At 40.4% G+C, this 16968-nt stretch overlaps 1 protein-coding gene across 1 annotated transcript in view; it reads right to left on the minus strand.

The window, feature by feature from the left end:
* Positions 1-1574: 1574 nt before the first annotated feature.
* LOC107093092 (E3 ubiquitin-protein ligase SMURF2-like) overlaps positions 1575-16968 on the minus strand; it is a gene marked incomplete at its 3' end in the record, with an annotated part of 78590 nt that continues 63196 nt past the window's right edge. Inside the window, exons 10-14 of the mRNA XM_015387919.1 lie at positions 15884-15968; positions 12109-12267; positions 11953-12000; positions 6311-6512; positions 1575-1678 (exon numbers count right to left, since the gene is read on the minus strand). Coding sequence (XP_015243405.1) covers positions 1575-1678; positions 6311-6512; positions 11953-12000; positions 12109-12267; positions 15884-15968 — 598 coding nt within the window. The remainder of the gene's footprint in view (positions 1679-6310; positions 6513-11952; positions 12001-12108; positions 12268-15883; positions 15969-16968) is intronic.

Consider the following 16968-nt stretch of genomic DNA (forward strand, 5'->3'; position numbering starts at 1 on the left):
CACAGTAAATGGGCTCAAAAGCATAAGCAATATAATTTAGGCGCTTCAGTGTCGCTTCAGCTTCGTCTTCCATCAAACTGTTTTAAGAGTTTTATGATTGTGTTGTGTCTCCAGTGTAGCTAATGTATTCAATGGCTAGCTAAATCATTGACCGACCCTGTGACATCACTGTCACTGGAGTACTGCAACATTTCAGTGACCTTGGTAAACAAATTATAAAACAATGTTTTGTTTTCTATTTATACTTTTCACATTCTATATATAATTATCGATAAAAGTAAGATACAATCTTGTGAATTAAGTAACGTTGGTTGACTGTTTCATTTTCTCTTTAACAAGAAACAGACATTTTGCTCATCTGTCTTTCCAAATCTGCCTCCTTCAGACTGAGTTAGACCGACCTGAGTTAGACCGATTCACCAGGGGCTAAATACGTTTGGCTGATATTAGCAACGTTTTCTTGTATGGGTATTGGCAGATATACACATGAGTTAGCTGATTCATTAGTGCATTCAGCAGCTATGAGATCAAGTAAAGTGCATGCATTGCCGCTCTCTCCATTTGCTATCCATGTAACACTTATTTTATTGTTGAAGCATGTTTATTTCATTTCAGCAGGGATAATTTGTAATACTTGTCATCACTGTGTCATTTCTATTATTGGATTCAAAGATCTTCTTTCTCTCATCTGGGTTATTTTTGTTTTTACTACAGTAGTAGCCTTTCAAAGAAGTAGACTTTCTTTGATGGGTCCTTGGCTGGTCCCCTACAATTCGTTTTTAAACCCCAATATTTGTACCGAAATATTCTTTCTGTCATGATTTGTGGACATTAATATCTAAAGAGAAGCATCATCTCCTGGTCAGACCCTGTAATTCAGGGAAAGGGTGGAGTCAGAATAAAAAAATATGCAGGAGGGGGTCACTCCGGTGGCTGGAAGTTGGACGGGATTTTGCTGGGAGTTGCAGGGAAGTTGGGTGCCATTCGGCTGGTGTTTGACTGGGAAGGGCCATTTTGAATGGCTGCTAATGTAAATACTAATTTGGCAATTTTATTATTGATTATTTTTGGTCACCATGTTGTCTGAGAGGAGGAGCAGGCCAGGAAGGATGCTAACAGTTTAATTAATAAGAACATATAAACCAAAATGAGAGAGTCCCTATATAGGTTTTGGCAAATTGAAACCAGATCTCTTATGGCTTTCTTGTAGAGGACTGATGAAATCAAAGAGTAGGTCCAGGTTAATCGTATGGATGTAGCAGGTTAATCTGCTGCAACACATTGAGAATGTCCAGAGGTGACCCCTGAACAAAGGTGGAGCTTTAAGGATTCAATTGCAGAGTAAATATAAGCTAATTTTTCATCTTTGTAAAATATGTCATAATATTCTTAGCTTAACCAAGGCAATAAAATAAAATTGAGTTTGTGGTTATATAAAGCTCAGAGGGATATGAACAGTTTAGTGAGCCACTGCATGTGGTGTATGCCTGATGGACACAGCCTATTCAGAGCAATAAATCAGGATATAAAAGGCAAAACAACGGTGAATGCTTTAAATCATAGGCTCCGCTAACCTGGCCACTCCTCCGTAGTCGAGGCCTTCTTCACCTCTGAACTTCACCATCAACCGTTTCCATAGATCCTTAGGCCTCATCTTCATCACCTGCCGATATGATTCCTGCAAAACAGACACACATCATCAAAGTCGGTTAAATATCAAAGGAACACCTCTTTGTGTCTTACTGAAGAGTTTAAGGGATGATCAAGGCGAGTCACGGATTCAACTTTTCTAATCAACCAGACCTACCTCCTTCTGAAATTAAAAGATCAGCTATGACTGTGTGCAAATGCATGACATTTGACTAATTACAGTCACAGCATACACACATTCCATTATGCTGCTATAGGCTTGAGCTGCTGGAGGACAAAGGGACAACTTCATATCATTCTGCCTCTATTCACCACTTCTGCAGTATTTGTCATTTCAACCCCTTACTATTTTATTCTCATCATAGCAGCTGAGAAATACCAGCATGGCTGCTGCCTTCAACGACCTTTGCACAAATACATAGCTATGGGGTCAGCTTTTACCGTGACTAACTGTATGTGCTCTTTTTCATCCTCTTGACATGAAAAACGGCTCAGAGATAATCTTTTTTACCGTTTCTTTCCTAGTCAGAGCCGCTTGAGGAGGTAGTTTACTATTAACTTTTCCGACATCAGTGTTTCTAGGTTTGTTTTTTATGCCTGCTTCAGTGTCTTTGAACCCCTAGCAAGTCTTGGCAGACGGCTGCCAACACTGAGCCTGGTTCTGCTGGAGGTTTCTTCCTGTTAAAAGGGATTTGTTCCTCTTGACTGTTGCTGCATGCATCCTCAATGTGAGGGATTGCTGTTTAGTCAATGACAAAAGCGAATATCTACTGTCACCACATCGTCAACCAGGAGGAACATGTTCTGCAAGTCAATGATTCCATCCATGGATGTTGGATTGTAAAATGCCTGAGATTACATGTTCTGAGTCTGCATTATACAAATAAACTGAATTCAATTAAATATATATATATATACATATATATATACATATATATATATACAAAATGAGCAGTATGCATATGAACAGCTAATTTTATCATTACTAAATTAAAAGGCAGGCTTCAATTCTCCTGCAAAGGTAGAAGCAAACATTTTATGCATATATTGTTTCATGGCAGAAGAGCTGACTACTCAGGCTTTAGGATGTTCTTTAGCTTGATCAGAATGAAAGCTTTTCAATGTTAAAACTGGATTATGTAAAAAAAAAAAAAAAAAGGAAAAAAACCCCACTAGCATAATGCAGAACCTAAAGTCTACACCATTTGACTAAGACGGATCTTCAGAGATGTTAACTAACCCTTTCCTCACACTAGACTCATTTATTTCTAGGATGGAGGGAAGGTCAACCCTAATGATCCTTTCTGCAGACCTTATAGTTTGTCGCTTCACTGCACACAATGAGTGAAACAGGTGTTTTAAGACGCGCTAATTAAAATCAAATGTTTAGATCATCCTTGTTAAAATGTGTCATTGTCAGCTTTCACCACAGTAGCTCTGATACGTTGAAAACTTGGTCAGGGTGGCCGCTTTCTTGGAGCTGCATGCAAATGAGCGACCGATTCGTGCAACATAGCACGGTACATGTCTCCAAGTCCCTTTTTATCTTGTATGATTGGTGATTTGTCACAGTGTTCAAAGTCCACAACATCACAGCTTCAAGTCTGGGCCTACGGTTGAACATTGTCTTCAATGCTTTGTGCATCACGTTTCAAAATATACAACTCGAAGGCCTTGATTCCCATCTAACTGAGCTTCAAACATCTCTTGCTCAAAATACACAGAGCCTCATATACATCCTCTGGTACTTGGCCACATTCTAGTAGAATTTACACTTTTCCCACGTGGTCTAAGGCAAAGCTAGATCTCCTCTGAGGCGAAGATCGCCTTTATTGGCTTTGCTATCAGGGCTGAGTGATGTTACAGCAAGAGCCGTTCTGTAAATTATTATGTGAATAAAAATAAGAAGCAAACTTTAGCAAGTATCATCATATTCGGGAAAAATCACTATCATAAAATCCTATTTACGGTATGAAAGACTGATTTAAGACATTTTAATACCAATTAAGACTTTATTTTCAGATTTATGAAATAACGGCAATTGTGCAAGAAGCCAGAAAGCTCCAGTTCAGTGTCAACAAGAGTAGTTTTAGATTTTAAACTCTACTCTGAGGCTGAGAGCTCTGCACCTCTGCCAGTGTTCTCCACACATGCAGACAGCTTACAGTGTTAAGTGGGAGGGCTCCTTTTAAGTGGATTAGAGGCATTTATAATAAACACAAGCATAAGACTCTAATAAGACTGCCTCTTCCTCTGCCAGGCTCCGCCATGCCCTCAGGATGGAGCAGACAAACACATGGCTGGGAGAATGTCTTATCTGCTCCATAAAAATAAACTCAGACACAGCTGTGAAAGTCCACCACCAAACAGTTTCCTATAGAGGCATAATTTACTGCCTGAGTTGGTCTGGAGAAGCTATGCAGTTATGTCTCTCTGAACCTTAAGACTTGCTCTACCCCCCCAGCCCCAACACTCCCACCCTCCCACATGTTGAGATCAGCCAACAAAAATGTCTTCGCTCAGATTAACAGACGCGGCTGTTCCAGCACATTCCAGCGCGTACTTTATGAGGGTCATGCAGTCTGCTGCAGGTGGTGTTGTTCTGGTGAAGGCTCTGCACCTCCTAGATGCAGAGAATGAAAAAAAAAACTCCCAGAAACAACCCTAAAGCTGCCCCCGCTGAGAGAATCCTCCTCGGATGGAGAGGTCTGGTTTGGATTTGGAGCAGCCGTACCGGCGCACATCATAGATAACGATGAGTGAGGGAAACATTCTCGTAGCCAGACGGCGCAGGGCATCGACCTTTAGTGGAGATCGTAAAAAAAGAGCAGCGGAGGAGGAGCTGAAAATAAGCTTCACTACAAGCAAATCTTTCAGGTGCACTGATAAGATATACCGACTGCTAAATTTAAGAGGGAAAAAAAACACACAAAAACAACGTCAGGATAGCAGGGATTCAGGGAAAAAAAGCTGTTCCCCGTTTATTCCAGGGTTAACTACAATGCATTACTAAAGTATTCACACCCCTGAATTTTTTTTATATTTAACTTTGTCACATTACAACCAGAGACTTTTTTGTTGGAGTTTATTTGATTTACCAAGGGGAATTAGCATAAAAACTGAAGTGGAAGGACGACAACTGAAAAGCATTTATTAGAAAAAAGCAAAGAGCTGCAAAGAAGAAACATGCAGTTAAAGCTAGACCAACATTTTCCTGTTTACTCTGGAGACGAGGAAATCTTCCATCATTAGCACGCTGAACGCTTAGTGAAACACGGGGGTGGAAGCATCATGCTTTTCTTCAGCAGACAGGGAAGCTGGTCAAAATTGATAGGAAGATGAATGTAGCAAAATAAACGACAATTCAGTCTATAAAACCTGTTAGAAGAGGCGACAAGCTGGAAAATGAGGAACAGGTTCACCTTCAATTGAGACTATGACCCTAAATATCCATTCAGAGCTGTTCAGAGTTCAGAACAAGGCCTGTCTCTTCTAATGCTACAAACCGTACGCGCTTTTGGCAGCAAAGAAGCTTCAGCTGCTTCATTTCTTATGCTTGTCCACATAAAGGTCAGACGCGTCCAGTAAAGCTGGTAAAAAAGTAGTATTAATATATTTTTAAGCAAGAAAGTAAACCTCAAAACATTGTCTGTGCAGTCAGTTAATCAAGATTATGATCCTGCCTTAAAATTTTGTGTTTGGAAAAAATCCTCTTGGAGAAGACTCAAGAGGAGTTTCTCCAAACACAAAATCCCAGCACATTTCAGACCAAACAAGACCCTTAGAGAGAGACTAGTGCATCCTAAGGACAGAACCTCCAAACCTAAGATTATCAGAGTTGTATATGCAGTTAAATGCACTGAGGAATGCTCTGATTTTTATACTGGAGAAACCAAACAACCTCTAGACAGACACATGGCCCAACACAGACGGACTACCTCCTCCGGGCAAGACTCTGCGGTACGTCTACACCTTAAGAACAAAGGACATTCTTTTGAGGACTAGAATGTTAACATTTTGGACAAAGGAGACAAGTGGTTTTAAAGGGGTGTGAAGGAAGCCATTTATGTTAAGAGAGAAAAACCAACCTTAAACAGAAGGGGTGGACTCCCAAAAACCTATAATGCAGCAATAGAGTTGATTCCTTCTTACGATCATCCCAACCCCCATCCCCATGCAGGGGACCAAAACATCTTGCCTGGTCAGCCAGGCTAACGATGACCCTAAAGACTCCCTTTTCAGAGGCACAGGCCAATATTGGGGAGTGCAGGCTAACAAAAACCTCAACGACTCCCCGTTCCTAAGGGGTGGAACTGTTCTTCCGGTTCAATTTGCATGTCTTCTAAGCCAAAACAAGGCTTTGTTTGGGCTACTCTATAAAGCTTGGAACTCAACGCTAATCCAGACATTTTGAATTGAAAAAGCTTCCTGGGTGGGAAGTGAAATGTCTTCGAACTTGGAAAACAAAGTAGTGGTTTTTCTTTCAACTTTTTTGGTTTTCCTTCACAACTATGCTATTCTGTGCCGATTTATCGACAACTGTCCTGTAGTTTTCACATGATTTGAAAAGCCTTAAGGGTATAAATCCCTTTCTAAGGCACTGGATGTAGCGTTCTGTGAATACAGTCCCGGCTTTGTAAGCTTTAGATGGTATGCTGACCTCAAAGATCTCCTCACGGGACACCTCGATCCGACAGTGGCCAGCCTGAGGCTGCTGCTGGGACAGCTCCTGACGCAGGATCTTGAGTTTCTGAACGAGGTCTCTCTTGTACTTGGGGACGGTGAGACACTCTGCCTCTTCTGGGAGCTGGGCGGGGGACACCAGAGCCTGCTGGGCCTGATCCTTCACCTGGTTCTGACGACTGGAAGGCGTCAGAGATGGAAAAGGAAACAAGAGGGACAGAAAGGGACAAGATTAAGGAAGAACATGTTGAAGCAGCAGTTTCATTTACAAAACTATATGCTTCCGACAGCCTTTAATAACCTAAAACTCATTTCTAGAAATACATTCTATTGTTTTTACTAATGTATATTGTATGTAACTAGAGAATCGACATGTAACCTCTAACAAGCACTGCTACTTTTAAATAAGAACAGTGGTCTGCATGACATCAAGTTAAGACAAATGTCAGCCAAGATTCACCACTTATTTTAAAATCATTCAAAGGTTTTTGCTTTAAAGAGGCAATAAATTCCTTGAACAGTCAAAGCTTGTCTAAAATCTGCTGGATTCCCATGTAATTAAGCCTCAAGGTACTATAATAAATAAATGCCAAAGTATGCATTATTTATAACGACCAGCAGGGGGCAACTAAACCAGACTAAACATGCTTCAGTTTTCAGCCAAACTGGGACCTTTTAAAAAGTCATCTGTAGGAGAAAATTTAAAATAAACAAGGTAGTGAAATCTGCTTGTTTATACGCCAATAGTAATATATAAAGAGTATTAATAACCCCCCCAACCCCACCATTAAGGCTTATATTATATCATAACCTGGTCATGAAACTAGTAATGTACCAACCAGAAAATCAGTGGTGATTTTTTCAGGTCACCAGTGTGTAAAATATTCCAATTTCTCTGCAAAACCAAAATTTAACAGAACATTTTGACCTCTCTGGATATTCTAAAACAATAAACTGAACAATTTTGCATTTTATTCCCTGCTTTATCAGATAAAGGAGATTATAGTACACCAACACAATAATGCAGTTCTCCGTTATTGTGCACCTCAAATATTCAGGTCTAAAGAGAGTTTTATTTTCTAGTTGATTTCTTGGTGCGTTTATAATTGAAAGCAGTTCTATTGCTTAGGAAACGATCTGCTGATAATAATAAAGTAGATACAGAAGACAATTTTTCAACAGAGAAGACACAGAGAATCGTATGCTGCTCACTGCAGCAACCTGGGAGTTAAACACATTAGCCTCTGATTCATGTCCTGTTAAGCTTATTGACTTACAGACAGCTGCCACTATGCATGCAGCTGTAATTAAATAGAAAAGAAAAAACAACTAACTGGAAGTGGTAACAAATGACCTCCAGACAGAGCACAGTCGTTTAGGAGCTGCTTTAGACTCTAATGAACCCACCAAACCCATCAGACTGCATTCCAGTTCACCACAGCACCGTATTCTCTACAGCAAAGCCCCTTTTTGGTTTCTGGGGTCTCTACAGCAGAATCTAATCACTTCCTGCTACCCCAGAAAGCCACATGGCCCAATAAGATGCAGGAGAGCTCCTCACAAATCCCTCTATTTCCTACCAACAAGAAGGAGATGGGAGGCAGACAGCACCCAAACACAGCAGACAGCTCAGAGCGCGGGAGCATCTCTCTCCTTCTGCACTTTCACCCTTAAATTAGTCCTCTGATCTCCTCCCAGCTACTTATTAAAGAGCATGCCTGAAACACGTTACCTGAAAGTCCAAAGAAACTCAATTTGATCAATCACAAACATTTCCCTCTGGTGACAAATGCAATCCTGCAGAAACGGATTCGTTTACCTATTGGATGCCGACCTGGACCAGAAAGGGGGCCTGGACTCAGCAAGACAGCAACAGCACAGGGACGTCTTAACCAAAGCCATGCAGGGCTATAAACTGCAACTTTGATGGACATTATATATATCTGACATTTTTGTGGGATGACGGCACAGGAGAGGTGAAAATGGCTATAATCTCCGGCCTGATAAAAGGCAGATGTCTTGACAGAGAACCAGGAGGACCGATATATTTTCCAGATGTTTGTCACAAGCTAGACAGTCCCTTCAAAGTTAGCTCTGAAACTAAACAGAAAACGCAATAGATAATGTTATACAGAGTTAATATAAACAGAAAGAATTGATGCAGACTCCAGTTAAATCTTGTTACGATTTACAAACTCTGGCTAATGTTCCTAATATTGGTGAAAGACATTTCCTCCAGGATGGAACCGAAAAAGAAAAGCTCATGCGTGAAGAAGGAAGCAGAGAAGATACAGAGCTGTATGCTTTCTAGTTCTAGTAGAGATTGCTAATACAGTTTAAGAATCTAATCTCTGATGTATTTCCTACCAAATCTGATCATTTGATTTTTAAGTTTCATAATAAAAATGAAAAATTTTGCTTTCCAAAAACACCTTTCGGTGCTGACCTTATTTCAAATAACTGACCTTTTAATTTAATTCCAAAAGAAATTAAAGCTGTAGAAAGGCTGGAAAAAAATGTTTCACAACGAACGATGAAGATAACCAACTACATTTTTGCATCTATCACACAATCAGCTAGTTTAGCAGTTATTAGAAAACGTCTAAGTAGAAAAAGAGATGAACTGATGCCACCCTGAGCTACGGAAGCCCAAATGTCCATATTTTCTGAAAATTAAACCTCCATAAACAGAAAATTCGATTCATCGATTTCATCAATTAATCAGTCAGCGTTTAGTTATTGTTTATCCACCAAGGAAAGAAAAAAAAACTAAATTTTAGCATGAAACGCTTTTTAAAAGATTTATTAAGTCAGAAGTATATAAATTTATACTTCTGACGCATAGCCTCTGCAACTGTCAAACCTGTTTCTGTGCCACGCCCTCCGCGCAGAGGCTCTGCAACCGTCGCCGCGCACCTCAAAAAAATCCTGACTACGCAAACCCGTGCAGACCTCAAGGGGAAGTGTGTAGACGAAAAGCCGCGTTGATTGGTCCTTGGTATGTCTTTCCGGCTGTCTATGTGGTCGTCCTTCTCGATTCCACTGCAAAAACGATCTAGAAATAACTTAAAATTTCTTAAATTAAGTGTATTCACCCTTAATTTGAGTAGGTAAATGAGATAGTTTGCCAATGGAATGAGTAATTTTATTCTTAAAATAAGATAATTAGATAATATGCACTTGAAATAAGACAATGCAATTGTGTTTTCTTATTTTAAGTGTAAATTGTCTTGTTCTATTGGCAAAATGTCTCTTTTACCTCCTCAATTCAAGAACAAATGCACTTATTTGAAGAAAAAATGACTTATCTAGATTTAGATTTTTTGGAGTGTCGGTGCCAGGGCGCGCCGTTTTTAGAAACCGAGGAGAAATAACAACAATGGATAACCACGACGAAAGCTTGATCGAGGAGGTTTGGAAGTTCAATCACTTGTACGATGCCTCAAATATGTTGTCTTGGAAAATAAACACTCCCGCCGGCGCCGCCGAAGAAGTTCTCGTGACCATCCGCCAAAGTTCTCGCGACTTCTCGAATAGGCTCTCCCTTCCGCTTTGGCGGTAAACTGATGTGCGTCCCTAGAAATTCCAGACCACCATTGCAGAAGCATAACAGCAAAACTGGTTCGCAACCAGACGCTAGTGACATTTGATGTGTGCGGTTGCAGAAGTATAATCCGCCCTTTAGCCTATGTATGTTTTTTTCTGTGGGTTGCATCTTTTGACTTTAACCAAAAATTGTTAATCAAGAAGCTAGCTCATGGGTGCAGCAAATGTAGAGTGCCTGATCCATATGCAGGAGCCTCCATTTATTTATTTATTCACTTATTAATATATTTATTGAGCAACAGCAATACAAAGACTCGGAAATGATGGGGTGGACCCCCAAACACAAAAAAATGCTCATGTTTTTTCAACACCCACAGTCCCAATGTTTAAGCACAGTGTATAATGAAAGTAAATTAAAATTACAGACTAAAGGACAGAAAGAGAAAGGGAAAAGAAATGAAAGAACAAAAATACTAATAACCTAAAGTAAAAATAATAGTGAAAAGAAAAAAAAATCTAGAAATCTAAAATGGAAAAATATAAATAAACAACTCAGACTTGTCTCTCTTCTGGTTGGTCACCTTAGCAATCGCAAACCAGAACATCTGCAAACTAGTAACAACAAGGGACAACATGGTGGATGAACGGCAGCTTTGTAAATATAAACTTCTAGAGACATCCTTTGATTAGTCCATAAATATCACTATAGCATAAAAGCTGCGGATGCTGCATTTGCTCATTCCATTTTCTGTGCCATGAGCATAAGTGAGGCTTTAGACCTCGAAGCAGCTGCCAAGTTTTAATCCCAGTCCTGAGACTTATGCTCCAAGCAGCCATTTAGCTAATTGATTAAACTGTTGATTCTTTTTTTCAATTAATTGATTGAGAATCGGAAGACAAGAGGTTCCTTAAAGAAGTTTTAACACAGAATCCAAATCAAGTGAAGCTAAAACTGCGCCCTTTAAAGACTTCTAGATGGAGCACACTAATGGAGAAAAAGTTTTTTTAACCTTAAATGGAAAATATTTTTTACAATTTTCGGACATAACTGCTTTGAATAGGTTGCTCTTTTGGCTAAAGGCATATTTTAGAGTCTCTATAATCAAATTAACGATTAATTGATTATTGACAGTTAGTCAAGGATTATTTCAATAAATGATTACTCACAATGAATCCATTAATTACCACCAGAGACCTATGCTGCCTTCCTTTCTGCATTCTCTTTCCTCCCTTTTTCTTATCTGCTCTCTGTCAAAGTGGTAAAAAAGAAACATCCTCAAACATTTTTACCCACAGGATTACCATATCTTGCCCCTCCTTTCATTCTGAAATAAAGCTCCCCCTCAGCATCATGCTGCCACTACCATGTTTCTGTGTTGCAGGTTTCTTCTACCACAAAAAGTGTTTCATCAGGCCAGCAGCTGACTCTTTTTACCAAAAAGAGTCTGAAGCTTTGCTGGATTGTTTCAAAACCTTTTTTTGTAACCCATCGTTGTTTGGTTCTTAGATGTTTTCTACTTAGTATTGATCTGGCTGAGTAAAATCCCTATAAAATACATTCAGGTTTTTGATTTATATCACTAAAAAAAGTTTGACTAAAGCTCCTCAGAGGAGGAGTCATTGATCCATGCACAGAAGTTTGATCCGACCCACATAAATCTACATGTATAGAAAAAGATCCGGCTCACTGACCGAGCTGGGCGCCCCGTTTCCTGGACGTAAGACGCTCCTAAGCCACAGACGCTCGGCTATCTGATGTGCGGCCAAAGACGGCTTTGACACGGATTGGATTAAAACCTCTGCAGTGCTAAGGAATTTCCGAACCGTCGTGAGGAAAGAGAGGATGTGGGAAGTTTGTACACCGTGTATGGCTTCTCAGTGTGTGTGTATTCCAGCGGGGGATTGGTCAGAGGGACTACGCCGAGCGATGAGCCTCTACAGATGGTGAACAGACTTTGGTGAGGCGTCCCAACGTGAAACACAGACTGACGGGGAGCTAAAGTAGCCATGTGTGATGGATGTCTAACCATGTCTGTTCCTGTCTGTGGTTCAAGCATGCAGCCCATTAGTTACCTGACGTTTTGACTCTCGCCGCTTCCTCGGGAACCGTTGGAGCTTGGACTGAAAATAAAAACCAAACAGACCCTTTCATCTTGGGACTCTTTTTACTTTTTTATACAGATATATATATGATCTGTGAGTAATTCAATGAAAGATCTGAGCTCTTACTTTAGGACTAGATGCAGGTTAGCTGAGAGGCGTGGGTCTGTGAACTGCGTGGTTCGGTTGTTGTGGTCGACGAAGTAAACCCTTCCTGTGGCGGTGTTTCGGATCTCCCACCCTGGCGGTAGAGGGCCAAGTTCCTCACAGTTCACATTACTCAGGTCTCTGAGAACCAACACAGAAATAAACAGTTTTAGAACATAGAAACACTTTTAGTTACTAATTAACCAGTGTTTGACTTTGGGTAAGCTGCTGCGTGACCAGCAGGCCCAAAGCAGAGCTGTAAAAACGCTATCCATATTCAGTAGAGGGGAGAAGCCATCGGTCAAGTTTTATGAAGCCAGCACAGTGAGGCGTGTTTTTGGAAAAGCATGTGCAGATATTTTGCATGCAGCATTCTTTTAGAGTACAGTAATCAACAAGATCCGCATGCCTGAGAGCATCTGATAGGGGTCAGCTGAGATCGACTAGGAGTTTTTCAGGGCTTTTGTAGACCGAGTTAACATGATGTGGTCCTTTGCACGGCATAATCAGCTAAATGATAGAGGATATGCTTGCTATGACAGGTAACTCCGGCTCAGGGGGTTGAAAATGTAGAAAGTCCAGACTGGACTGAAAGACAACTTCATGCTTTTTTAAGAGCACTGGGATTTCTGCGTTGCAAAATAGGCAAATATAATCCTGGAATTGGATGCGAGAAAAGATGGAAAAATCAAGGAATTTTGAAACATGTGGATTTGATCAAAGAAATATGGATTTTTCTCCGTCCAACAACCAGACTGCAGCTGAAAAATGGTCAATTTGAGTCTTTTGCAACGGGAACAGACTCTGTTGTGAACAGGCCCCTAAAACGACGGAGGTAGTGACCTCGATCAAAGCCTGCTGTGTTTACGGAAGACAATATGGATGCTACAAATGCCGACGCGTGTGTTTGCATCCGACCTGGCTGTATAATCGCTCCGTCAGCAATGTCTGTCTTAATGTTTGTAAACAGCGCCGGTGCACATGCGAGCAGCGACCGTCTGCACGGAGAGTGAAGAGACAGAGCTGGAATCCTTCCCCTCCAAACCAGCACGCGATTATTAAACAGACCGCCCGTCACTACTTCCACAACGCTACTTTCATCCTTTGCTTATGTTCATTCCAGCATCATCAGTGGGGCAAACACTGGGAGTCTGGTTCTCTTTACAGGATCTCAGACTGACATCAATTTGAAAAGCATTGACCCGTAATACGAAAAAAGAAGAAATCAATCATAGAAAACCTGGTGTTGTTCTCATATCTAGAACGTCATATCTAAGATTTTACTCTTAAATGACAAGTGCGTTTTTTTTTTAGCACGTCCATTGCTCCCACACGAAGCATCAATGGAGGTCAGTGCTCCACATTGACTTGAAAATTAATTTAACTCTCAATGTACACTTCTGCTTGAGAGATGAATTATCAACAAGTCATATCAAAACAGAGGAAACAAAATGTGAATGTTAGCTTAAAGTACGTTATTTCTGTCTGCAAAGATCCAAAACAGGCAAGAACAGCTTTAACTAAAGACTTTTTTGCCCTATGTGTTGAGTCAGAAACTGCTTTAGAGAGATACATGTAACAGTGAGTAATAACTACAGTGAGGAAAATAAGTATTTGCAAGTTCTCCCACTTAGAAATCATGGAGGGGTCTGAATTTGTCATTGTAGGTGCATGTCCACTATGAGAGACATAATCTAAAAAAAAAAAAATCCAGAAATCACAATGTATGATTTTTTTAACTACTTATTTGTATGATACAACTACAAATAAGTATTTGAACACCTGGGAAAATCAATGTTAATATTTGGTTCAGTAGACTTTGTTTGCAATTAAAGAGGTCAAACGTTTTCTGCAGTTTTTCACCAGCTTTGCACACACTGCAGGAGGTATTTTGGCCCACTCCTCCACACAGATCTTCTCTAGATTGTTCAGGTTTCTGGGCTGTTGCTGAGAAACACAGAGTTTGAGCTCCCTCCAAAGATGCTATATTGGGTTTAGGACTGGAGACTGGCTAGGGCACTCCAGAACCTTGATATGTTTCTTCCAGAGCCACTCCTTGCTTATCCTAGGTGATTGTAATGTTGGAAGACCCAGCCTCAATGCTCTGAGGTAAGGAGGTTGTTTCCCAAAATCTCTCACTACATGGCCCCGGTCATCCTTTCCTTAATGCAGTGCAGTCACCCCCTCCCATGTGCAGAAAAACACCCCCAAAGAATGATGCTACCTCCCTTATGCTTCACGGTAGGAATGGTATTCTAGGGATGGTTCTTATTGTTTTAAAACTAAATACTGCCTTAATAATAAAAAAATGACCTTTTTTCTTCAATAAATGTCAGGTTTTACTGTTATTCAGGGAGATCTACATACGCTTGATTACCAAAACATTTGGCTGTGTTTTCCATTGAAATATCAATCCAGGGTTCCTACAACATAAGGTAAGTTAAATTCAAGAATTTTTAAGTGTTTTTTTTTTTTTCACCCTTGTAATAAAACTTTTACAACCAACTTCAAAATAAAGAAACAAAAACTGGTTGCATCAAATTTAAGCTGATGCTTATTTTAACATAAACCAGTACTTTCTGGCACAGTAGAAGTTTTTACCATTTTAAAAAACTTTCCATATAGGAAGAAAGCTAAAAACACACTAATAACAGATATATTTTTAACAACTAATGAATTGACTTCACAAACTTTGTTTTGATCTCGACTCAAATCCCATAATAGCTCTGCTTTTATAGCGGGCGAACCACCAACCATTATCTGGAGATTTGTTGCTACTGGTGCATTTTTTGACGTCGGAAATGGCTGTAGAGGCTTTGCAGAGTCAATGGTGGAACAGGACTGAGAAATAGCTGCTGCTTCTCTGTAACTCGATTTTGGAGCTTTGTTTTTCAGTCTTCACACGTCCGACTACAGAGCTTTGATTCCCATCCTGCCGAGCTTGAATGACTTCTTGCTCAAAATATGCCATTCCTCATATACATTATCTGGTACTGTTTTTAGCCGTGCAGAGAACTTAAAAAACGCTGGGGAAACGCTGGATAGCCAATTTTCATTGAATTTACACTTCTTGTTCAGATAAAAAGTTATAGGCGCATCACTCCAAGGTCTGTTTGCAACATTGTTTTAATTGCTTCTGCTGTCAGGATGGAACTAATAGGCCGTTCATTAAATGTAAAAAAAAATGATTTTGAATTATTTTAATTTTTGATATGAATTACAAAAATAAAATCCTATTTATGACTTGGTGGCAATTTTAAGACCTATGAAAGACTGATTTATGGCATTTTAATATCAATTAAGGCCTGATTTTTATATTGAAGAATTCAATGCCTTTTAAAACTTTTTAAGGATCCGCAAGAACCCTGTAAGCACTAAGTAATAAAACAGAATCTCAAATTTCCATAAGCTTATATTCTGAAAAGGCTACAGTGCACAGGGTATGTTGGTATTTTGTGGGATTCTCTAAATGTTGCCAAAGTTGTTTAGTGCTAAATACCCTTTAAGCTCTGTTAAGCAACTTGATTAGCGTCAAAGTCAAAAACTAGAAAACCTTCGTCTTATAATAAAAAGCAGTTGTAGGCATAAAGCACCATTTCCTTTGCTTTATGCGGTCACCAAAAATTAATGAGGACCTTTATCTAGAAAATCAGATTTGGACTTTTAATCATCAAAGTTTCCTTATGCATTCATCTGTATTAGTTGTCGGCATACAGCTAAAGGAAAGCAGAACAGTGATGGTGACTGTAAATCATACCTGGGTACCCTGGGGTCATGCCAGGTGCTGACACCTGTCTGAGTGTGGAGAAAGTAAACTTGACCCTGCTGCGTCGTCCTTTGCTCTGTGAAAAGACACCCAAGAGAAACCAAATGTAAGACATGATAAAGCTTTTACATTGTTTAAAGTAATTTATATTCCGCGCTCATGCAGACGGAGCCCGATCCGCCTGCGTTGGAGAGCGATCTGACAGATGGAGATGAAAGTCAGCGGAGGTCCCAGGAGGCAGCCGGGAAGAGTGAGCAGGGAGAGGAGGTGAGAGACGGTGAGGAGGAGAATAGAGACGAGACGTGGGGAGGGGTGGACACCTGAGTGTTCGGATGGCGAGCTCATTCATCACTCCCATTGAGCTTCCTGCCAGAAAGCTGTCCTCTGCCGTTCAGAGCCGTAACCTTCCAAAACCAACTCATGTTCAAAAACACAGCGACATCTTTAGGATGTGTAGGAGCAAAGAAATAGGAACTCCGGGTATCGCATACATAACGCTGCTCTTTATTGAACCGGTGAAAGGTTTCTCAGAGCCAAGGATATCTGGCACCAAGCCGTGGATCTGCAGGGTACAGGAAGTACCCTACAGGTCCAGTTACACTTCCCTGTTATTGTTTCCACTGTGCAAAGAGATGATTGCAGTACATTAGTGCTACATCCCTGTGATTTAAAGCGCCTTACTTTGTTTAAAGAAAGAGAAAAGATGGATTTCGGATCCAAACCTTGGAAAGCTTACAGGACGGATCTTTGTAAGGGAGTCTAAGTGTGCTTTCTCCTCAGTCTGCCATGTTAATACATTTCCAATGAATACGGAGGACAGCATATCTTAAAGAGCAGAGAGTGGAAGAGTCGGATTGATAGGAAATCAAGCGTAGAGACCTTGGGAGCCTCCTAATCCGAAGGAGTGAAGGCAAAGCTGCATTACAATTCCTTCACTCGGGTCCCAACCCCCACAGAGGATTTTACTGAGGAGAAACAAAACTTCCCTGTGCTTTAAGGAGAGATTGCAGCTTCTCTGTCTGCAATCTCCTACATGAATGCTTCTGATTGTTTTACTGTGGGCTAAAAGAGGAGGG

This window comes from Cyprinodon variegatus, unplaced genomic scaffold (assembly GCF_000732505.1).
Source record: "Cyprinodon variegatus isolate N-32 unplaced genomic scaffold, C_variegatus-1.0 Scaffold407, whole genome shotgun sequence".
Classification (NCBI taxonomy): Eukaryota; Metazoa; Chordata; class Actinopteri; order Cyprinodontiformes; family Cyprinodontidae; genus Cyprinodon; species Cyprinodon variegatus.